The 25,826-nt window shown below is 40.8% G+C and overlaps 1 protein-coding gene across 5 annotated transcripts in view; it reads left to right on the forward strand.

Moving 5' to 3' along the window:
- Positions 1-25,064, forward strand: part of LOC140191954 (zinc finger protein 148-like) — a 116,343-nt gene extending 91,279 nt beyond the window's left edge. For all 5 annotated transcript variants that reach the window (XM_072249879.1, XM_072249878.1, XM_072249880.1 and 2 more), the window contains one exon: positions 16,807-25,064. In XM_072249879.1, the coding sequence (XP_072105980.1) occupies positions 16,807-18,408 (1,602 nt within the window). In that variant the 3' untranslated portion in view covers positions 18,409-25,064. The remainder of the gene's footprint in view (positions 1-16,806) is intronic.
- The last annotated feature ends 762 nt before the right edge of the window (positions 25,065-25,826 follow it).

A 25,826-nucleotide genomic window follows, 5' to 3' on the forward strand; every position in this document is an offset into this window, starting at 1 on the left:
GGAGAGAATTCAAAATGCAGAGATGCAAAGGGACTTGCGAGTCCTTGTGCAGGGTACCCTAAAGGTTAACCTCCAGGTTGAATCAGTGGTGAAGAAGGCAAATGCAATGTTGCCATTCATTTCTAGAGGTATAGAATATAAGAGCAGGGATGTGATGTTGAGGCTCTATAAGGCACTCATGAGACCACACTTGGAGTATTGTGTGCAGTTTTGGGCTCCTTATTTTAGAAAGGATATACTGACATTGGACAGGGTTCAGAGAAGATTCACGAGAATGATTCCAGGAATGAAAGGGTTACTGTATGAGCAACGTCTGGCAGCTCTTGGGCTGTATTCCCTGGAGTTCAGGAGAATGAGGGGGGAATCTCATAGAAACATTCTGAATGTTAAAAGGCCTGAACAGATTAGATATAGCAAAGTTATTTCCCATGTAGGCAAGTCTCGGACAAGAGGGCACGACTTCAGGATTGAAGGATGTCCATTTAGAACAGAGATGCGGAGAAATTACTTTAGTCAGAAGGTGGTAAATCTGTGGAATTTGTTGCCATGAGCGGCTGTGGAGGCCAAGTCATTGGGTGCATTTAAGGCAGAGATAGATAGGATCTTGATTAGCCAGGGCATCAAAGGGTATGGGGTGAAGGCAGGGGAGTGGGGATGACTGGAAGAATTGGATCAGCCCATGATTGAATGGCGGAACAGACTTGATGGACCGAATGGCCTGCTTCTGCTCCTATATCTGATGGTCTTAAAACACCAGGACTAGTTTGATTCGTGTGACTAGGAGATTCAAGAGCTAAATAGCCAGAAGTACAAGGTTTTCCTGAAATGGAACTCCACCACATCAAACAAAAGGAGCAGTTTAAATGTCAGCTGAAGGTTGAGGCCCAATAGAAAACTTGTGTCCAAAAGAACAGGTGGAGAGAGAGGCAGATGAAGGGTGCACAGGAGGCCCAGCAACTCACTGATAATCATGACACACATAGATTCTACAAGATCTATGGTGCAAATACTAAAGACTTCACACCAGTGAGAGCCAAGAATGGATAGACCTTATCTTGAACAGAGAGGCAGGCAGCACCCACTGAAACAAGCACCCTGAAAGGTCAATTAGACTGTAGCGTCAGTATCTCCATCCCTCAACAAGTTATCTGGTCCAGTCTCACCACCAGCCCAGAATAGTAGGAGGTTAATGTTGTTTCTCTGTTCACCTATGGGCAAAACCTCTGAGACAGTGTTCCTGCTGAAGTTCTAAACATTAGCATGTGTTTGCAATCTCATGACCATCTTTAAGTAAGGAGACAAATCTGATTGTGGTAGCTACTTCTACCTACAACAGGAAAAGTTATGACCAGGCCTTCCTCAGCCACCTCCTCACAGTGGCCTGGGAACTGCTGCCTGGATTCTGTTGTGGATATCATCCATCAGGAGGCACAGTGGAACACAGAACATAGAGCAATTCAGCACAGGATCAGGCCCTTCAGCCCACAATGTTATACTGAGCTAACTAAATTAGTAATAAAATGCCCAATTAAACTAATCCCTTCTGCCTGCGCAATGTCCATACTCTGCACGTTCATGTTCCTGTACATTAAGAGCCTCTTGAACACCTCAATCATATGTGCCTCTGGCAGTGTATTCAAGAGACACACCATTCTCTATGTAAAAGCTTGCATCTTTGAACTCCTTTGAATTTACCCCATTGTGTTAAATGTATGTACTCTAGTATTAGACATTTCTGCACTGGGAGAGTATAACTGGCTGTCAATCTATGCCTCTCATATTTTATAAACCTCTATCAGATTTCTCCTCTCTACCACTCTAGAAGAAACAACTCAAGTTTGTCCAACCTCTCGTTATAGCACATGTCCTTTAATCCAGGCAGCGTCCTGGTAAACCTCTTCAAAGCCTCCAAATCCTTCATACAATGTTCAACCATTGTAATACTCCAGGTGCAGTCTAACCAGATTTTTGTAAAGCTGCAACATAACTTCATGACTTTTGAACTCAATGCCTCAACTAATAAAAGCAGGCATGCCATGTGCCTTCTTTATCACCCAATCAACCTGTATAGTTACTTTCAGGGAACTATAAACTTAGACCCCAAGATCCCTCTGCTCACCAACACTGTTAAGGGCCCTGCCATCAAAAGTATCCTGTTACTTTACATTCAGTCTCCCAAAGTGCAACAGTTGGCTGAGTTAAACACTATTTGTCATTTCTCTGCCCATATCTGCAACTGATCTACATCCTGCTGAATTCTTTGATAGTCTTATACACTATCCACAATACTGCAAATATTCATATAATCTACAAGCTTACTAACCCACCCATCAGGTCAGTAATATACAGCATATCATGAACAGCAGAGGTTCCAGTACAAATCCTTATGGATCTGCACCAGTCACAGACTTCAAGCCAGATTAAGTCACATCAACTACTACTTTCTGTCTTCTATGGACAAGCCAATTCTGAATCCAAATAGTTAAGTCACCATGGATGTCCAGCATCTCAATCTTCTGGATGAATCATCCATGATGTTCTTTGTCAAATGCCTCACTAAAATCCATGTTGACAACATTATCAATTCTACCTTCATCAATAACCTTGGTCACCTCCTTGATAAACTCAATCAAGTTAGTAAAGTAGAACTTGCCCCACACAAAGCCATGTTGACCATCCCTAATTAGGCCATGATTTTCCAATTCCTATTCCTAAGAATCTTCTCCAGAAACTTCCTTACCGCTGAGGTGAGGCTCACCAGTCTATAGTTTCCAGGATTGTCTCTATTTCTCTTCTTAAACAATTATATAGGCATCCATTAGTCTCATGAGACCATGGATTTGCACCTTGGAAGGTTTCCAGGGCGCAGGCCTGGGCAAGGTTGTATGGAAGACCAGCAGTTGCCCATACTGCAAGTCTCCACTCTCCACGCCACCGATGTTGTCTAAGGGAAGGGCAGTAGGACCCATACAACTTGGCACCAGTGTCATTGCAGAGCAATGTGTGGTTAAGTGCCTCGCTCAAGGACACAACACGCTGCCTCAGCCAAGGCTCGAACTAGTGACCTTCAGATCACTAAACGAACGCCTTAACCACTTGGCCACACGCCAACACAATAGAACAATAGAACAGCATGAAATACTTGCCAGTGCTTTGGGACCTCACCTGTGGTTAGAGAAGACAGGAAGATATTGGTCAAGGCCTCTGCAATCTCATCTCTTGCCTCTCTCAATAACTTGTGCACCACTATGCCTTTGACTCTGTCAGCTAAGATGGACTGTATGGAAGTTTTCTCAAACGTTGTCTTCCTCAGAAATTTGTCCCCATTTTATTGCTGCTATATGATGGCATGCTAGCCATTGTTTTACTTAACAGGTCCAGTTAATTTATCAAAGGCTGTGCCAGTTCTCCGCTCACTTTACCTTTACCTGTAACATTGCAGTTCACCTGTAACTTGTTTCTTGCAGGAGTGGTACTAATCAATAGAACAAGTTGTAACATGTTCGAATTATATCCCTTGCACTTCAGAACCAAGATAATTCCAACTTTAGTCATTGGTCTGCAGTGCAGAGATTCTGCTTGTGCTTATGTGCACTTGGAAGATAAAGTTTCAACTCATAGTTGGTCTGATTACTAAAGTTTACCAGAGAAGGGGCCTTGCACTAAGCACCCACAAAATGAGGTGTTTTACTGACCTGCGCTCAGTGTACAACATGGACAATGCTGAATCCCTGGAAGATATGGACCACTTCCAAATCTCAGGAGTAACTCTTGACAAAGGCAGCTTTGATGATTAAGCCAGTCACCATCTCTAGGTATGCAGAATAGACTTTAGTCATCTGAAGAAAAGACTTTTTGAAGATTAAGATCTTAAATCTGTTACAAAGCTCATGGGTGATTGGATGATGGTGATGCCTGTCATCCTGTTTCAGAGACACCAACAACTCAAAGCACTGTATAGATGCTGTTGATGCTAACTGTACAAAATAATTCAGAGCAAAGGCAGGATAGTGGAACGAATATCAACATACCCAGCATTGAGGACTTAATTATGGTCATTTGATTCCAACAGGTAGTTCATGTCATTCATGTGTCTGGTTCAGCCTGATGTTGGCTGAAGTAATGTGAAAACAGATCAGAATCCTGTATTTTCAAAGTAACTCGTGTAATTGTTAAAAGTTGTTTAATGCAGTTCAATACTTAAGGGCACCATGGTAGTGCAGAGGTTAGTGTGACACTATCCCAGCTTGGGGCCCTCTGGAGTTTGGAGTTCAATTCCAGCGCCATCTGTAAGGAGTTTGTACGTTTTTCCTGGGTGCTCCAGTTTCCTCCCACAGTCCAGTGACATACTGGTTAGTCAGTTAATTGGTCATTATGAATTGTCCTGTGATTAGGCTACTGTTAAATAGGTGAGGTTGCTGGGTGGTGCAGTGTGTTGGGCTGGAAGGGCCTGTTTCACGCTGTATCTAAGTAAGTAAGATAAATAATATTGATTGCACCACTGGATTCGTGCAACAATGCAAAAAGTAACTTACAGCTCTTGTATTGCAAAGCAGTATATAGTCTTCAGGTAGTATATTAAAACAGCAGTGCCAAGCAACTGCATCCTCCATTGCAGGTGGCGTGTAGTTATGTTGCATTTTACCAGAAGCCGTGCTTCCTTCAACATGAATATTAAGAGGAGCCCTGTGCACATATATATATATAAATTGTTCCAGAGAATAAATTCGCATGCTGCTTAATAGTGTAGTATTATAGCAGTGTAAATACTGCTTGAGTGTGCACATGGCTTAAAGTATTTTTTACATTATAAAGGAAATGCAAGCATTAAATACAGCCAAATAAAAACAATAAAGATGTGATGCCACTGCAGCAATGTTAATACAGACCTAATCAACTTAAGCATGTATTGCAAATAGTTCCCATATTACAGCAGCATGCATTATTACCAAAGGCATCTATAATGTAGTAACAATGCACAAAATGCCTATAGGGGCTGTGTTGCGCCAGCAATGCAAATATTCTATTTTGTAGCAGCATTGGAATATGCCCAACTACTGTATTACAGCATCAGTGCAAATATTTTGGAAAGAAGCCATGTTAAAGCAGCAGTAGAAAGAATTAAAATGTGCTGTATTGAAGCACGACTGTCAATATTGGCAAAAGGTGTTTTATGGAATCAGTGCAGCTGTTACCAGAAGTTTATATACTAGTGCCTGTTATTGCTGAAAAGTTTTGTATATTATAGCAACAGTACAATTGTTGCTGATATATGTTGCATTACAGCAGGAATAAAGATACTTTTTACAAAATAATCAATTGTCAGAGCAATTGATTATTTATGGCTAATTACATTGTATGAAAGCAGCGGTGCAACAAGGCCAATATTGGCAAAAGATGCAGTATTATAGCTGCACTTTAAATGTTTCTGGAAGGTAATGTATTCTAGCAGCAATGCAATATTGATGGGCGATGCTGTGTTCTAGGAGCAACAAGGATATATGGGATCAATGAGTATATGCCCAAAAGGCATAGTACTGCAGCATCAGTGCAAAGATTGCCAAATGTTTTTGTAGTAATTATGCAAGTAATGCCAAAAGTACTTTAATATAATTATAATGCAGAAGTACTTTATGACGCAGCAGTGCAAATACAGCACAATGTGCACTTGTGGCAGCAATAAGGTTGCTGCTGGAAAGTACTGCATTATAGAAGCAATGCACTACATTGCCAGGTGTACTGGTTAAGGAGCCATGCAGACATTCTGAAAGATATCTATAGCAACGGCAAGTTGACGGCCATATTTTAAATGAGCAGTACAATCTAGTACTGAATAGCAGCAACAATATGAAAATTGCCAGAAATTTGCCAATATGTCAGCATTAGAGCAAATATTGCTGAAATATTCTGTAATACAAAAGCAAAAGCACTATGGATATCACTATTAGGTGCTCCATTACACCAACAATGCCCATATTGCCAAGAAGTACTTACTGCAACATTGCAAACAATACTGAGGTAGTCAGCTGTACCAATATTTTTCAAAGGCACTTCATTGCAGTAGGAATGCAGGTGTATGCTAAAAGTTTGCCAAACAGCACTGTATTACAAGAGCACTTCAGTTATTGAAGAATGGTGCTATATATAAACAATGATGCAAATATAAATAAAGAGGAAGCAATGCAAATAGTGCGAAAATTACTGTATTGCTACAGCATTGCATACAATAATGACAAGATTCTATCACTGCAGGAATGCCAATATTGTTAAAGTTGCAGCAGCAATGCAGTTACTGACTTGTGGTAGTGTATTACAGCAGCCGTGCAATTATTTCAGAATATTGTAGTATAAAGTAGTCAATCAAATATAAATAATGACAGAAGGTTCTTTATTACAGCAAATATTGCCAAAAGATACTGTAATAGTGTAACAATGCAAACATTGCCAACATGTATTACTTCATAGCTGCAAGTGAAACATTGCCAACTGGTACCCCATTTTATGGTGCATCACTCCTACCATACAAATATTGCTGAAAGGTTCAGCATTACAGTGACGATACAAATATTGGCAAATAGCACTGTATAACAGCAGCAATGCAATTATTGCACAATGTTACTGCATAAAGACAGTAATGCAAATATGAACAACAGCAGCAATGCAAATATTGCCCAAAAATTCTTTATAACATCCACAAAGTAAACATTGGCTAATGACATTGCATAACAGCAACAATGCAAATTTGCCAAATAGCTTTATATTATAGTAGCATTGCAGGATGCTATTGTATAAACTGGTAAAGCAAATATAAGTAGTGATCTGACTTGCTTTATTACAGCAGCAATCGAAATGTACTGATTTACAGCTGCAATGCAACTATTGCTGAAAGATGCCGCCTTACAGCATCAATGCAATTATAGCTGTGAGGTACTGTATTAATACAGCATTGAAAACGAATGCTGAAAGGTCCTCTGTTACCGTAGAAATACTAATATTGTTCAAAGGCATTGTGTTAAATAATGGCAGTTACAGCAGCAATGTGAGTTTGCTAAGAAGGGCAGCATTACAGCAACTGTGCAATTATTGCAGAATGTTACTGTGTAAGAAGAGTAGTGCAAATATAAATAATGGCAAAAACGTTCTTAATTATAGCAACAATATAGATATTGACAGGCACTGTTTTAGTTGCAATATAAGTATTTATAAACATTTATAGCAGCAATGCAAATATTGGTTAATGACGGTATATCGCTGCAACAATGCAAATTTGTCAAGCTGTTGTAATTATGCAATTATTGTAATAGCAGTAATGCATATATAAGTAGACACCAGCAATGTGGATATTGCCAAAAGGTATTGTATCACAGCAAAAGTTGAATATTACCAAGTGTTACCCTATTGCTACAGCATTGCAAATAATTCTGAGGTGCTCTATTGCTGCAACAATGTCAATACCATTCAGCTGTATTGTTTTACAGCACAAGGTGAATTTGTCCTGTATTACAGCAGCGATGTAATTCATGCTACACATTATTGCATAAAAACTAATGCAAATATTGCTGGAAGTTGCTGTATTAATGTTGCAATCTGAAAGCTGCTTAAATGTACTGTACTTTGGGAGCAATCTAGCAGCTAAGGTCATGTTATCAAAAAAATGAAGGGTCTCAACCAGAAACATTGGCTCTTTACTCCCCTCCATCGATGCTGCCTGACCTGATGAGTTCCTCCAACATTTTGTATGTTTTACTCTGCATCTGCAAAATCTCTTGTGCTTGAAAATAACTTTAAAGTGGATGTAAGATAGATGGATGAAGCAAATGACACTCCCTGTTTTGTCACCATCCTTTCCTTTGAGAGTTTTATCTCTAGGTGACAGTAGGAAGAGCACCAGACCTCCATTCCTGATGTGAATCTAATGGCCAGAACACTAGTCTTGCTCTGGGAGGGAGACTGACAATGAGCTGGGTCTCTGCCCCGGGAATATTCATGACAGTGAGAAAGGAATGGGCCACTGGACCTGAGAATTAGAAATAATGGCTTGGAATGAGCAGGGCCCAATACCTGTGGCACCTGGGATTGAGCTAATAATGAGCTGGGTACAAACTTCTCAATGCCTCTTGTGGGGGAGAATATAATGGCTCTGTTTTCTCATTTACAGTAAAAACAGAATATGCTGCAAACATTCAGCAGGCCATGTAGCACCTGTGGAAAGACAAACCTTTAATGTTTCCAGTCAGAGACCCTTCATCAAGACCGAGAAAGAGAGAAAGCATGTTAACTTTAATTTACAGAGAAGATGGGAGTGGGGGATGGGGGGTGAGATGTAGGATAGACGAATAACACTGATAGCGTGAGGTAAGACCAGGGTTATTGTAAATGTTATCCAGTTAATCGGTTAATAAAGCCAGTTAGAGAGAAAAAAAAATGAAGAAAAGCTATGCAATGAGGGCATTTAGAGAGTGAAAATGCAGACACAGGAAGGTATCTAGGTGCCAGTTGCAAGGTTATAGGACATGGTGGGCAGTGCATGCTACACTAATGGAGAGACGGTGAAACTGAGTCAGCACCAAGATGGATAACTTGGCCATTCAGCTATAGACAGAGAATGCAGTTACCTTCAGTTGTTGAATTAGGTACAAGTTTGGAAGGCTGCATCATTCTTGGAGTTGATATAAAATTTTACAACTTCAGGGTGACTTGCTCTGCCCTTCTGTATCTGAACTGGCCATTTTAGCTACAAGTCATCCAGCTCAGTTGTACAAATATTACCAAAAGGTACAGTATTATAGCATGCCAGACCCTCTAGGCATGGCAGTATAGTGCTAAAGAGTCGGGAGGCCCTCGGAGTCTTTAAATTTGACTGCGGACCCCATGAAATCACGTAGCATCAGGTCAGACATGGGCAAGGATACTCCTCCTGACTGTACCCGACCATCCTTGTGGCAGCTAGTAAGCAAACCAAGATGCAAATGAACCTACTCAGTCTGGTCCTCACCAGTCTACCTGTTGCAGATTCATTCCCCCCTCCAAAAAAGTAGGATTTATTGGAATGTCCACCACACAGTCCTCATGGAGACAAATTGTGTTGTACGGTACTGCAATTGTACTAAATGTGGCAGATTCTGAATGGATCCAGGAGCTCAAAACTGGGTCAACAGCGGCAGCAGAGTTGTACACCAGAATGATATGTAACTTCATAGTCCAGCATACCCCTTACTCTACCATTATCCTCAAGCTATGGGGCCACCCTTAGTTAAATAAGGACTATAAAAAGATGTGCTGAGGCGCACCAGGCATATGTGAAAATAAAGTATAAACTGCAACATATGACAACAGGCATGCTCAAGAACATAGAGAAAGGTAAGTGTTCCTAATGAATGAATCAGATCAAAGCTCAGAATCAGGTTTTATTATCACTAATATATAATGTGAAATTTGTTGTTTTGCAGCAGCAGTACAGTGCAATACATATACTATAAATTACAGTAAGAAATATATATATATAAAAATTAAATAAGTAGTGCAGAAAGAGAGCAAAAATAGTGAGGTATTGTTGATGGGTTCATTGTCTATTAGAAATCTGATGGCGGAGGGAATGTTGAAAGTGTGTCTTCAAGCTCTGCAGTGCTGCCACATTTTGCTATGGACAGTGGTGGACAATTAAAAAGCTAATGGGAAGTTGAGCTTCCAAGAACATCTCCCTTCTCAATGATGGCAGTGTGCAGCATGCACATGAAAAAAGACAGGGTGTAAATTTTGCCAGAGTTGCCAAACAGATGATCTATGTGATAACTGATAACTGCATAACATTCAGTTTCTTTATCACTTCTCATAAAATCCGAATATTGTATTGCAGCGCCAGTGCAAATCTTCTTGAAAGAGCAGTGCAAATTGCTAGTGTGCTGTGTACAGCAGCAATGCAAATATTGCCTCTTGTTACTTTGTCAAGCCAGCATTGCAGATTTTGCAGGAATATTGCAGCAACAATACCATTATCAGCAAAATTTATTACAGTGCAAAAGGGTACTTTACAATGGCTGTACATATACTATATAGTTATTGTGTTATAGTAGCTATGCAAATATTATCAAAAGATATCATCACAGGAATGCACATACTGCTAAACGTAGCTACTAAACAGCAACATCAGTGCAAATGGTGCTGCAAGGTACAGTATATAACAGCAGCAATGCATATATTGCAGAAAGATTCTGTGTTACAGTGGCAATGTAGTATTGCTTAAGAATACAGTATTGTTAACAGCAGTGCATATATTGTGGAAAGCTACTGTAATGTAACATTGCTGAATGATGCTATATTACAGCAGAATACAAACATTTCTTAAAAATGCAGTCTAAAAATGAATTAAACTATTACATAGAATGTATTTATATTGCTGAAATATATTATGATAGCAATGCAAAATGGTTAAAAGAGGCTATATTACAACAGCAATACAGATGCTACCAAAAGCTTAGAGTGTAACAACAAGGCAAAAATTGTGGAAAGACTCTGTATTACAACAGCAGTGTAAGTATTGCTAAACTGCATTGTCTAATAGCAGCAATGCAAATATCACCAGTAGGTGTTGTGTTATGCTAAAATGGAAATATTGCTGGAAGGTACCACATTAAGTGCTTTCAAGGTTTACTGTGTTATAGTACCAATAGACATATTGTCTGAAGCAAAGTGATATTCATGGTTTTCTATGACTGTTTAACTCTCTCTCCTATATGTCATACTTTAAAAGAGACAAGAACCCAGTGCAACTTTGCTTAATTAAATTTTAATTCAGCTAATATCATAGTGTTCCTTTAAGACAAGGAAATAATTTCTCAATGAAGAACTCTGCGAATATTTCCAGATATCGCATTGGACTTTGTGGTTCCATAGCAGGCTTGAGGGTTAAACAATGCCTCTGATTCTGTCAAACTGCTTTCCGGTCTCGAAGAAGGGACTCAGCCTGAAATGTCAACTGTTTGTTCATTTTGATAGGTGCTGCCTGACCTGCTGAGTTCCCCCAGCATTTTGTGTGTGATGCCTTGCCAGTTGCATGTTATAAATAAGCAAATAGTACCAAGATCCTTGATACGGTCAACTATGTACTTGCATGAGTTAAAGATAATTTTTCCCTGAAAATATGTTAGCCAAACAAAATGAAGGCAATGAATATATCCCAAAAGTATATTTAACTTGTATAAATACCTTGGCTGAGCTACAGTGGGAGAGTAAACATTCCTAGAACTCTACCTCCTCAAGCTTTCACACCATAGGAAGAGAAGAGAAATAAATTGAGGGAAAAAATGTAAATTAATGTACTTACAGTTTTGTATTTATGCAATCTCTGTTAAACATACATAAATTTCTGGGAGATAGCGTTTAGAGTCATAGAATTATAAAGCACAGAAACAGGTCCTTCAGTCCAACTAGCCCCAGCCAACCCAGATGTCCATCCAAGCTAATCCATTTGCTTGCTTTTGTCCCATACCTGCCTCAACTTCCTCTGGCAGTTTATTCCATATACCCACAACCTTCTCTATATATAAAAAAAAACTTGCCTCTGAAGTTCTTAATAAATCTTTGTCAACTCACCTTAAAGCTATGCTCTCCAGTTCTTGATTCCCCAATCCTGGGAAAAAGACTAAGTGCACTCACCATCGCTATACACCTCTATAAGATCACTCCTCTGTCTCCTATGCTTCAAGGAATAAAGTCCTAGCCTGTCCAATTTCTCCCTATAACTCAGTCTGTCAAGTCCTGGCTACATCCTTACAAATCTTTTCTGCACTTTTTCTAGTTCAATAACATCTTTCCTACAACAGGGCAAGCAGAACTAAGCATAATACTGCAGGTGCGATCTTATCAGTGTCTCGTACAACTGCAACATAACCTCTAGAACATAGAACATAGACATAGAATAGTACAGCACAGTACAGGCCCTTCAGCCCACAATGTTGTGCCGACCCTCAAACCCTGCCTCCCATATAACCCTCCACCTTAAATTCCTCCATATACCTGTCTCTTAAACTTCACGAGTGTATCTGCCTGCACCACTGACTCAGGCAGAGCATTCCATGCACCAACCACTCTGAGTAAAAAAACCTTCCTCTAATATCCCCCTTGAACTTCTCACCCCTTACCTTAAAGCTATGTCCTCTTGTATTGAGCAGTGGTGCCCTGGGGAAGAGGCGCTGACTATCCACTCTTATCTATTCCTCTTATTATCTTGTACACCTCTATCATGTCTCCTCTCATCCTCCTTCTCTCCAAAGAGTAAAGCCCTAGCTCCCTTAGTCTCTGATCATAATGCATACTCTCTAAACAAGGCAGCATCCTGATAAATCTCCTCTGTACCCTTTCCAATGCTTCCACATCCTTCCTATAGTGAGGCGACCAGAACTGGATACAGTACTCCAAGTGTGGCCTAACCGGAGTTTTATAGAGCCGCATCATTACATCACTACTCTTAAACTCTACCCCTCGACTTACGAAAGCTAACACCCCATAAGCTTTCTTAATTACCCTATCCACCTGTGAGGCAACTTTCAGGAATCTGTGGACATGTACCCCCAGATTCCCCTACTCCTCCACACTACCAAGTATCCCGCCATTTACTTTGTACTCTGCCTTGGAGTTTGTCCTTCCAAAGTATACCACCTCACACTTCTCCGGGTTGAACTCCATCTGCCACTTCTCAGCCCACTTCTGCATCCTATCACTGTCTCTCTGCAATCTTTGACAATCCTCTACACTATCTACAACACCACCAACCTTTGTGCCGTCTGCAAACTTGCCAACCCACGCTTCTACCCCCACATCCAGGTTATTAATAAAAATCACGAAAAGTAGAGGTCCCAGAACAGATCCTTGTGGGACACCACTAGTCACAATCCTCCAATCTGAATGTACTCCCTCCACCACGACCCTCTGCCTTCTGCAGGCAAGTCAATTCTGAATCCACTTGGCCAAACTTCCCTGGATCCCATGCCTTCTGACTTTCTGAATAAGCCTACCATGTGGAACCTTGTCAAATGCCTTACTAAAATCCATATAGATCACATCCACTGCACTACCCTCATCTATATGCCTGGTCACCACCTCAAAGAATTCTATCAGGCTTGTTAGACACGATCTGCCCTTCACAAAGCTATGCTGACTGTCCCTGATCAGACCATGTTTCTCTAAATGCCCACAGATCCTATCTCTAAGAATCTTTTCCAACAGCTTTCCCACCACAGACGTAAGGCTCACTGGTCTATAATTACCTGGACTATCCCTACTACCTTTTTTTGAACAAGGGGACAACATTCGCCTCCCTCCAATCCTCCGGTACCATTCCCGTGGACAATGAGAACATAAAGATCCTAGCCAGAGGCTCAGCAATCTCTTCCCTCGCCTCATGGAGCAGCCTGGGGAATATTCCGTCAGGCCCCAGGGACTTATCCGTCCTAATGTATTTTAACAACTCCAACACCTCCTCTCCCTTAATATCAACATGCTCCAGAACGTCAACCTCACTCATATTGTCCTCACCTCATTATCAAGTTCCCTCTCATTGGTGAATACCAAAGAGAAGTATTCATTGAGGACCTCGCTCACTTCCACAGCCTCCAGGCACATCATCCCACTTTTATCTCTATTCAGTCCTACCTTCACTCCTGTCATCCTTTTGTTCTTCACATAATTGAAGAATGCCTTGGGGTTTTCCTTTACCCTACTCGCCAAGGCCTTCTCATGCCCCCTTCTTGCTCTCCTCAGCCCCTTCTTAAGCTCCTTTCTTGCTTCTCTATATTCCTCAATAGACCCATCTGATCCTTGTTTCCTAAACCTCATGTATGCTGCCTTCTTCCACCTGACTAGATTTTCCACCTCACTTGTCACCCATGGTTCCTTCACCCTACCATTCTTTATCTTCTTCACCGGGACAAATTTATCCCTAACATCCTGCAAGAGATCTCTAAACATCAACCACATGTCCATAGTATATTTCCCTGCAAAAGCATCATCCCAATTCACACCCACAAGTTCTAGCCTTATAGCCTCATAATTTGCCCTTCCCCAATTAAAAATTTTCCTGTCCTCTCTGATTCTATCCTTTTCCATGATAATGCTAAAGGCCAGGGAGCGGTGGTCACTGTCCCCCAGATACTCACCCACTGAGAGATCTGTGACCTGACCCGGTTCATTACCTAGTACTGGATCTAGTATGGCATTCCCCCTAGTCGGCCTGTCCACATACTGTGACAGGAATCCGTCCTGGACACACTTAACAAACTCTGCCCCATCTAAACCCTTGCAACTAATCAGGTGCCAATCAATATTAGGGAAGTTAAAGTCACCCATGATAACAACCCTGTTATTTTTGCACCTTTCCAAAATCTGCCTCCCAATCTGCTCCTCTATCTCTGCTGCTACCAGGGGGCCTATAGGATACCCCCAATAGAGCAACTGCTCCCTTCCTGTTCCTGACTTCCACCCATACTGACTCAAAAGAGGATCCTGCTACATTACCCACCCTTTCTGTAGCTGTAATAGTATCCCTGACCAGTAATGTCACCCCCTCCCCCCCCTCCCCCCCCTCCCCCCCTCCCCCCCTCCCCCCCTCCCTTTTAAAGCACTGAAATCCAGGAATATTGTGAATGCATTCCTGCCCTGGTGCCAGCCAAGTCTCTGTAATGGTCACTACATCATAATTCCATGTATGTATCCAAGCTCTCAGTTCATCACCTTTGTTCCTGATGCTTTTTGCATTGAGGTACACACACTTCAGCCCTTCTGCCTTACTCCTTTACACCATTTATTCTGCTTCTCTTTCCTCAAAGCCTCTCTATATGTTAGATCTGGCTTTACTCCATGCACTTTTTCCACTGCTCTATCGCTCCGGGTCCCATCCCCCTTGCAAATTAGTTTAAACCCTCCCGAACCATGCTAGCAAACCTACCTGCAAGGATATTGCTCCCCCTCAGGTTCAGGTGCAGCCCATCCAATCTGTACAGGTCCCACCTTCCCCAGAAGAGATCCCAATGATCCAAAAATCTAAAACCCTGCTCCCTGCACCGACTCCTCAGCCATGCATTCAACTGCCATCTCCTCCAATTCTTACCATCACTGTCACATAGCACTGGCAGCAATCCTGAGAACACCACCCTTGAGGTCCTGTTCTTCAGCCTTCTGCCTAGTTCCCAAAACTCACACTTCAGGACCTCATCCCTCTTCCTGCCTATGTCGTTGGTACCAACATTTATCATGACTTCTGGTTGCTTTCCCTCTCGTACCAGGATATCGTGCACCCGGTCAGAGACGTCCCAGACCCTGGCACCCAGGAGGCAACAAACCATGCGGGTGTCCTTCTCACATCCACAAAATCTCCTGTCTGCTCCCCTGACTTATAGAGTCTCCAATGACAACAGCTCTCCTCTTCTCCGTCCCACCCTTCTGCACCACAGGGTCAGACTGAGTGCCGGAGGCCCTGCCACCGTGGCTCACACCTGGTCGGTCGTCCCTGCAACACTATCCAGGACGGTAAACTTATTATTCAGGGGAATGGCTACAGGGGTGCTCTGCACTACCTGTCTGCTCACCTTTGCTTTCCCCCCTCTGACTGTCACCCAACGACCTGCTTCCGACAGCCTAGGTGTGACTACCTCTCAACTTCTACACTCAGTACCCTCACTAATGAAAATCAGTGTGCCAAAAGCCTTCTTCACCACTCTGTCTACCTGCGATTCCATTTTCAGGGAACCAGGCGCCTGAACTCCAATGTTCCTCTGTTCTCTCCAGAGCCCTACCATTCACTGTGAAAATCCTACCTTATATGACATCCCAATATGCAACACATCACACTTATCTGAATTAAACTCCATTTAACATTCCTTGGCCTACTTAACTAGCTAATCAAGATCTCCCTGTTATTTTTGATGAACCTCTTTGCTGTCCATGATGCCCACCTATGTTACCGTCACCTGCAAACTTGCTGGCCATGCCTTGTACATTCTCATCCAAATTATGGTTTGATCCCAAATTTCATCCAAGATACTCATCCAGTTTCCTGGTTAATACATCCTTATAAAAATAGAATAAAGATAATGAGTAAGATCATTTGCATAATTGATTAACCCCATCTTCAAATTTCCCTTCCTCTTCCCCTCTTCTGAAATTGGATTCTTTCATGGAATTCATGTAGTTTTTTGCATGGAATCCAAATGGTAAACAGAGTGCTGCCAGACAGTAAATGACAGAATTCAAGTTCGAGTCAGAAGCTTGGGTGAATATGGTGTATCATTTGGTGATTGTTTCATTTTACAGTACATGTTCCCAAATTTCTCGTGTGTCATGGACAGATGAGGCCTTTGCTGGAAATGCAGTTGGAAAATTATACCCAAGGGTTAATTGTAACTTGTTTCCACCAGGCAAGGCAGGTAGCAAATGGACATGAAGCTGTAGTCTTGGACAATCAATTGGGTTAAAATGGCTACCCTTCCCCCGCCACCTATTTTATACCTGGCAGGAGAAGTTAAAATCTACCTCTAAGCTAATCAAAAATAACTCTATATTTGCTGTAATAAATTGGAATCATAAACAAGCAACAATACATTCAGAAATGTATGTGCTCTTGTCTGTGTTAGTGGTTGAACAGTTTGAATTTATGAAGGTTTTAATCCATCCTGTAAATTTCTAATATTTAGTGTCCAAACTTTTAATGTGCTTAAAACCACAATGAATATACACCTTCATGTCCATTATTGCTTTAATCATAATCTAATAAACAATAATGACATTAATTCTCTCTAATGCATTTCCTTGCAGTATTTTTCTAGAACTGATCGTTTGCTTAAACACAGAAGAATGTGCCGAGAAAATCAAGCGAAAGCTTCTGACAAAAACCCAGCAGTGAAAACTGAGCCAATTATACTTGCCATCAGTACAGAGAACAGGTTGTTGTCATCACAGAAGGATGTCATTAATCCAACAACAAAGAAGCTCAAAACTGAAGGGAAGTTGGAATTAGAAACTTGTAATAAAGTGGAGACTGACAGTCCAACAGATGTTAACTTGAACAAAAGAGAGTGTATGGAGTATTACACCAGCACCTTGAAGATAAAGGATGAGTATAAAGTGGAGCAGTCCTCACTTATAACTGCACATTCTTCACAAGATACTGCTCATCTAGGGGAAACGTATCAGAATCTGAATCCACCAAAGCTTATTCTGAAGAGGATAAGCTCAAACAAAACTCAGAAGACAACAGAACATCTGAATCAGACCTTGCCAGTTTCTACCAACTTTGATGCCACAAAAGTCACTAAGTACACCTACGCAATAGGAAGCAACCCCAACCTCCTGGTCATTGAGGGCCAGAGTACTGATCAAGGGCAAGATGCCTCTCGCAAGCCCGGAGGAAGCCACAGCAACTACGATGATGCAATGCAATTTGTTAAGAAGAAGCGATTCTTGCAAGGGCCTAACAGTACCAGCAGGGAGTTTGCCTTATCTGTAGGCCAGATTGCAGCCCAACCAGCTGTAACACAGGCAGTTAGCATTACCGTAGGTGAAAGCAGTAGTGGCACATCCATGTTGGTGCAGCTTGGCAACACCGAGCTGAAAAGCAGTCAGGACAAAAGTGGAATTCCTGATGAAGTCCTGCAGACTCTCTTAGACCACTACACTAATAAACCAAATGGGCAGGTTTCATTTTCTGTCAGTGACACCCAAGTCGCTCCAAATATAACTGTAAGCTCTACTGATAGTTCAAATGTGCCTCCATTGGAGCAAGTCAATGAAAGTTCACAGCCAGCATCTACCGACAACTGTAACATGCTCCATGAATATTCAAAGTTCCTCCAGCAAGCTTTGGAAAGGACATGCCACAATGATAGCTATTCGAGTGAGCATGGACTTGTATATGAGACTGAAGCTCAAACCCTAACTGGAAGTCTTCAGGTGCCACCTCTGTTTTCTTCTCTAGAGCGACAGGTTTTTGCCACCATGGTTACCCAGCATGGCTTTAGACCAGAAGTGGGTTCTTCTTTACGGTTACCAGCACAAAAGTCCCAGTATGGTTTGTTAGTTGGTGAATCCCAGCATCCCTTTGCTTTCATACCAACTGTAGCAAGCAACAACAGCATCTCTTCGCTGTCAGATTTCACAGAGCAGGTTAGCTCACAAAAAAAGCGACAAGAGCCAGCAGCTCACAACAATCACCATTTGGGTACATTCGGTCAAGACTCTAGGTTCTCAGCTACTGGAGGAGAAATGACCCCATCATTCAGTGACAATGCCAGTGGACAGATGAACTTAAGGGTCCGGCAGGGCAACTCAAACTATTCGGAGTTTCCTTTGGTAAATGTGCCAGATGGAAGGGATCAAATGAGTGCCTCACCAGCTGCGACAGGGGGGTCAGACTTTTAGGTGAACTGATTTCCCCATCGTACTTGGGATCATAATTGCTCCACAAAGAAAACCATTTCAAACTTTTGTTTTAATTTTTAGAGATCTTATTTTGAGATCTTATATTACTTTATTAAATGACAGAGCAGGCACAGGGGTCTGAATGACCTGGTCCTGTAGTTTCCTATGTTCTTGTTAGTGTTCTTGCCAGAGGTTATCTTAGAGTTCAGGATTGAAGCATTCTTCTTCCTCTGATACTGTTTTTGCTGCCTAGCACAGAAAGGGGCTATACATGTTTCTCTCCAAGTTCTTGTGTTCATCAGAAGCATTTGTCCATCCACAAAAAGTGCCATGGGTGGGAGCTGGTTATAAAATAACCATGGAATTTATCAAATCATTTACCAATTCTGATATCTATTCAGTTTAGACATTGTCATTTCAACCCATCAAATAAGTGCATTAATACACATCCAAGAATTTCCTTGATAAGTATGTCATCATTTCAAATAATTGGCCTGGTAATCATCTATAAATTGATCCAGTAATACCACTGTATGGGTATTTGATTGCATGCACTGTTTACCCTGATATCGACATTGTATATTTCCAGTAAATGTCCCAAATAGATCAGTTAATGACACCAGCATAAACACTTAATCCACTGATTATCTTGAATTTTTCATAAATGCAGTGATCAGCTTGATTCTGACATAATGTGGAGAATCAAGAAAAGACTCATAGCATGAAAGGAGCCATTGCTCTATCATGCCTCTGCTAGCCCTTTGAAACTCTCAAGACATTATTTTTGTGGTTATCTTAAAAGTATGCCAACTTTACTAACTTGCTTGCCAGTTGAAATAGTTCCTTGCATTTCATACTTTCCTGTTATACAAGACTCTGAAATGTTTCCTTTAATGAATTGAGCTGTATTAATAACAGAAACCTTTCACAGATTGGTCTTTGTTCCTATGTCCCTATTTATAATATCTAGAATTCTGTTTGTGTACCTGAGCTCTTTTGTTAATCCCAAAATGTCATTAACACTGATACACCTTTAATACATAACCTGATATCGGCATTGATGTAACTCATTCATTAATATTACTCCCATCAATATTGATCCAGCCTCATAATTATGTCACATTGATATTGGTCAATAATAATTTTGAATTTGCAAAAGATAGGCTGTTAATGTAGCTCCAGTTGTTGTCTTGATATTAGCACTGATACAGCCCAAAATTGCCCTGTTTTTGCTATTGGCTCACTAATTATTAATGCTGATACACACAGTAAAACAGTCCAGTAGCTACACTGATTCATTTCCACTATTCATCCTGATATTGATACTCGTGTAGCCTGTAGTAACTCTGGTATTGCTATTGATGCAGTTTTACTAATTTGGTATTTATATAGTTTCAACAATTATCATAATGTACCCAATACTTACTTCCAGTAAGTATCCTGATCTAGGTTTCGATGCAGACTCTGATGTTGGCATTGTGTTTATCCTGATATTGGTATTAAAACAGCTCAACAATTATCCTGGTATTTGCATGTTGTCCTTCCAATATTTAGCTGATATTACCACTGATAACTACTCAATAATTATCCTTATATTGGCATTAATTCATTTCCAGAAAATGCTTCTGTTGACATTGATTAACCTTAGTATTCACAAATCCAAATGACTACTTTGATACTAGTATTAATGTAACTTGTATAACTCCAAGAAATAGCCTGATGCTGGCTTTAACACACCTACTCCTAATATGATTCTCCTAATTTTGGCTGATAACACAGCTCCAACTGTTATAATTTGAGTACTATTGGCACAAGGCAATAATAATTATCCTGTTATTCACTTTGATACAACCCAATGATTGCACTGATGTTTTGATTAATCCGGTTCCAGCGTTTACCTTGGTATTGGTACTGAAGTGGTCCAGCAATAGACTTGGTTTTGCCATTGATATACTTCCAGTAATTGCCATGGTACTGCAATTGATTCACATTTAATAATTTGGCTGATAAAGGCAACAATACACATTTAATAATTACAGTGATACTGTATGTACTGATTAGATGCCAATAATAATTGATCTCACAATTGCATTAGCATATCTCCTGTAATTATCCTTATGTGCTTGAAAACGACACTAACCTGCTATTATTTACCCCAATTGTCCTAATATCAACATTGATTCACTTTCAGAGATTACCTTGACTTTGATGTTAGACCATAAGACCCAGGAGCAGAATTAGGTCACTCAGCCCATTGGGTCTGCTCCGCCATTCCATCATGGCTGTTTTATTATCCCTGTCAACCCCATCCTCCTGCCTTCGCCCTGTAACCTTTGACACCCTGACTGATCAAGAATCTTATCAACCTCCACTTTAAATATACTAGATGATTTGGCCCCCACAGGCGCCTGTAGCAATGAATTCCTATCCTTCTCAACCCCATTCTCTTGCCTTCTCCCTGTAACCTTTGACGCCCTGACTGATCAAGAATCTATCAACCTCCACTTTAAATATACCAGATGACTTGGCCTCCATGGGCACCTGTAGCAATGAATTCCACAGATTCACTGCCTTCTGGCTAAAGAAATTCCTCCTCATCTCTGTTCTAAATGGACATCACTCTATTAGATGTCACTCTAAATGGACATCAGAGGCTGTTCCCTCTGATCCGAAACTCACTCACTATGGGAAAGAAATATCCTCTCTATGTTCGGCCTATATTGGCCTTCCAATATTTAATAGGCTTCAATGAGATCACCCCTCATTCTTCTAGGCTCCAGAGAGTACAGGCCCAGAGCCATTAAACGTTAAGCCTTTCATTCTTGGAATCTGTCTCATGAACATCCTCTGGACCCTCTCCAATGCCAGCACATCTTTTCTTAGTTAGGGGGCCCAAAACTGTTCACAATACTCCAAGTGCGGTCTGTCTAGTGGTTTTATAAAGCAAGGCATCACATCCTTGCTCTTATATTCTAGTCCTCTTAAATTGAATGCTAACATTGTATTTGATTTTCTTACCACTGACTCTGCCTGCACAAGGACTCCCAAGTCCTCTTGCACCTCTCATTTTTGAATTTTCTCCCCATTTAGAAAGTAGTCTATGCCTTTATTCCAAAGTGCATGACCATATACTTCCCTGCACTATATATTCCATCTGCCACTTACTTGCCCATTCTGCCAATCTGTCCAAGTCCTTCTACAGACTCCCTGCTTCCTCAACACGAGCTGCCTCTCCACCTACCTTTGTATCGTCTGCAAACTTGGCCACAGAGTCATCAATTCCCTCATCCAAATCGTTGACATATAATGTGAAAAGAAGCAGTCCCAACACCACTAGTCAGTGGCTACCAGCCAGAATAGGCCCCATTTATTCCCACTCTTTGCCTCCTGCCAGTCAGCCCATCTTCTATATCTTTCCTGTAGTAGCATGGGCTCTTACCTTGTTAAGCAGCTTCATGTGTGGCATCTTGTCGAAGACATTCTGAAAATCAAAGTAAACATTCACTGACTCTCCGTTGTCTATACTGCCTGTTATTTCCTTAAAGAATTCCAACAGATTTGTCAGGCAAGATTGCCTCTTAAGGAAACCATGCTGATTTTGTGGCCTACTTTATCATGTACCTCCAAGTACCTCGAAACATTATCCTTAATAATGGATTCCAACGTCTTCGCAACAGCTGAAGTCAGGCTAACTGGCCTATAATTCCCTTTCTTCTGTCTCCCTCCTTTCTTAAAGAGTGGAGTGGCATTTGCAATGCTTTAGTCCTCCAGAACCATTCCAGAATCTAGTGAGTCTTGAAATATCACTACTAATATCTCCACAATCTCTTCAGCTACCTCTTTCAGAACCGTGGGGTGTAGTCCATCTGTTCAGATCACTTATCTATTTTCAGACCTTTCAACTTCCCAAGCACCTTCTTAAAAAAAGCAACTACATTCACTTCTACCCCTGACACTCTCGAATTTCTGGCTTATTGCTAGTGTTTTCCACAATGAAGACTGACACAAAATACTTATTAAGTTTGTATGCCATTTCTTTGTTCCCCATTACTACATTTTCCAGTGGTCTGATATCCACTCTTGCCTCTTTTTTACTTTTTATATATCTGGAAAAACTTTTGGTATCCTCTTTGATATTATTGGCTAGGTTACCTTCATATTTCATCTTTTGAGTCTCTTTATGGTTGTTTTAGTTGCCTTTTGTTGTTTTTTAAAAGCTTCCCAATCCTCTACCTTCCAGCAACTACTTTAATATCAGCATCAAATCACTTGCAATAGTTGCCTGTTAAGGACACTTATTTTTCCCAATTATCACTCTGATATTGCCATTTGTTCTATTCAATAATTACATTCATGACATTGTTTCTGTTTTAATTATTGTCTTGCTTTTGTGATTGATTGATTTCCAATTATTATTCTGATATCAACATCAAAGTTTAAAGTAAGTTTATTATCAAATTACATACATGTCACCATATGCAACCTTGAGATTAATTTTCTTGTGGGCATTCTCAATAAATCCATATTAGAATAATAACCATAATGGAATCAATGAAAGGCTGCACCGACTTGGGCAAAAGACAAACTGCAAATACAAGAAAAAAAGAAATAATAATAAATAAATAAGCAATCAATATGGAGAACATGAGATGAAGAGTCCCTGAAAGTGAGTCCATCGGTTATGGGAACATTTCAATGATGGGGCAAGTGAAATTGAGTGAACTTATCCCCTTTGGTTCAAGAGCCTGTTGAGGGTAGTAACTGTTCCTGAACTTAGTGGCGTGAGTCCTGAGGCTCCTTCTTCCTGATGGCAGCAGTGAGAAGAGAGCATATAATGGGTGGTGTGGGTCCTTGATGACGGATGCTGCTTTCCTGTGACGATGCTTCGTGTAGATGTAATTAGCCTGGTAATGGCATGAATATAGCACTATAATTATATGGATATTGATTTTGATTGGCTTCCAGTGATTATTATTGTATTGGCTGATTCCCAATCAATAAGTCACTTGATACTGGTACTGGCATTGTGATTATTCAGGTATTATTATCTCTTTCATTATTCACATTAACATTAGTAGTGATCCACTGCAGTAATAACCCTGGTATTGCCATTGATCCTTTTTCAGTAATTACCAAAATATTGCCAATAGATCACTCACAGTAGTAACCCTGATACAGCCATAGGTGCACTTTCTTCCAGTTAATTCACATGATATCGACACTGATGCAGATTGGATTTTGAATACTAACATTCAAAAGAGTCCATGGTATCATTGATATTTACGCATCTTTGTAGGTGCTGATGCAACACAATAATGTCCCTGGTATTGCCATTTATATGCTTTCAGGTTTTGCCTGACAATGATCCACTTGCAAGCATTATCTGTCTTTGGAAATCATGCACTTGATATTGATATCGGGACTGATACATTAGTCTGTCTGATAACAGCATTGATGTACAGTACCTCAATTCATGCCCAGATGATGCTAATGGCACAACTAAAGTACAGAACGTGATAGTGACATTCATTCAGTTCCAATATTCACTCTGAATTTAATTTCAGTGTAGTTCAGTATAGGATCAGGTTTGTAATCACTGACATATTTCATAAAATTTGCTGTTTTATGGCAGCAGTACAGTGCAGTACATAAAATATACTATAAATTACAATATAAAATAAATAAGTAGTGCAAAAAGCAAGAACTGACATTGCCATTCTTCTAATATTTGTCCAGATACCACCACTGATACACTTCCTATAAATACCCAATTGATGGGGATATATTTACAATGTTGTTTGTTGAGTGCCGTCGAGTTGCCAGTAACTCATGGCGACCTTTTGGATAGTATAGTTGTCCAGAGGGTTTTCACGACAAGATGTAGATTGCCAGGCCTTTCTTCCACGTGGATACTGCTGCTGCCCAGGTTGGGACAGGGCTGGATTCGAACTTGGGGGCCATCCACCTCGAAGTCCCGTGCTGATAGCACTACACCGGCTGGTCCAAACTGATAATACAGAAATTAATGCACTGACATAGCTACAGGAAAAGGCCTGATATAATCATTGAAATTATTTTACCATGATATTGTGATTTTATGTATTCATAAATTACCTTGACATTAATTTGTTTACAATAATTTTGCTTGACAGTGGCATTGATACACCCCCAAGACACTCCCAACAATTAAGAAATCTGCTGATGCCACCAGAATTGAAAGTGAGGATGGCAGTTTGAAACTACAGGAAGATATCAATGGTCTGTTTAGGTGGCAAATAGAATTCAGTCTGGAGAAGTTTGGGGTAAATATGTGACAAGGGCAAACCAGGCAAAGTAATTGGTAAAATACTAAGAAGTGTAGAGGGATCTTGCAGTGCACGTCCATAGATTCCTGAAGGCAGCAGGCTGGCCTGGTGAGATAGTTAAGAAGGCACAGATGATTAAAGATGGATATTAAATGCTGCCTTTGTCAGAGATGTCCATGTCCTGTCAATAAGTATTTGTCTTTACCAACTGAACAAGTATAAGTGCAGGGATATTAGAATTGTACAAAATGGTAGTGAGGTCACCACACTATGGGAAAGGTGTGTGAACACTGGAGAGGGTGCAGAGGGGATTCACCAGGATGTTACCAGAGTCAGGGTTTCTAGTTAAGAGGAGAGACTGTTGAAACTGGGGGGGGCGGGGGGACCAGAGTCAGGGTTTCTAGTTAAGAGGAGAGACTGTTGAAACGGGGGGGGGGGGGAGGGAGGGGCTGCGAAGATAGACACGGGAGAGAGGATCAAACTGTTTGAAATTGAGAGGCTTGGACAGAGTAGACAGGAAGGGAGCTTACCATCAGCAGGGAGGCAGGGTGGCGAAATTAATAGAAGATTGCACAAGTGTTGAGGAAATTATCTCAGCTAATGAGTGGTGGTCATCTGGAACTGGCTGCCTGAAAGGATGGTGGTGGCAGAAACCTACCCCCGGAAAAGCCCATGAAGAGGCATAACCTGCAGGACTGCTCTGACTCATATCCTCCTGTGCTGTATGTTCATGTCATTCTCTCCAGTAATACCTCTGATATTGGTATTAACACAGCTGCAGTGTTAACCCTGAAGTTGACATTGATATAGCTCAAACAATTTCCTTGATATATACATCGATACACTTTCAATGATTATCATGTTGTCACTTTCTGAAATGTTGCCTGGGATTCCCAGTGCACTGATATGTTTCCAATAGTTACCTAATAATTTCCATTAAAGCACTCCCAGTAATACCTTTGATGTTATCACTAAAAACACATTCAGTAATTAACCTGATAATCTAATTGAGACATCTTTATTAACTGTACTGATGGTGATGCAGTTCCAATTGTTACACTAATTTTTGCATTGATGCTTTTCTCCTAATAATTACCTGGGTATGGACATTGG

The sequence above is a fragment of the Mobula birostris genome, chromosome X (assembly GCF_030028105.1).
Source record: "Mobula birostris isolate sMobBir1 chromosome X, sMobBir1.hap1, whole genome shotgun sequence".
Lineage (NCBI taxonomy): Eukaryota > Metazoa > Chordata > Chondrichthyes > Myliobatiformes > Myliobatidae > Mobula > Mobula birostris.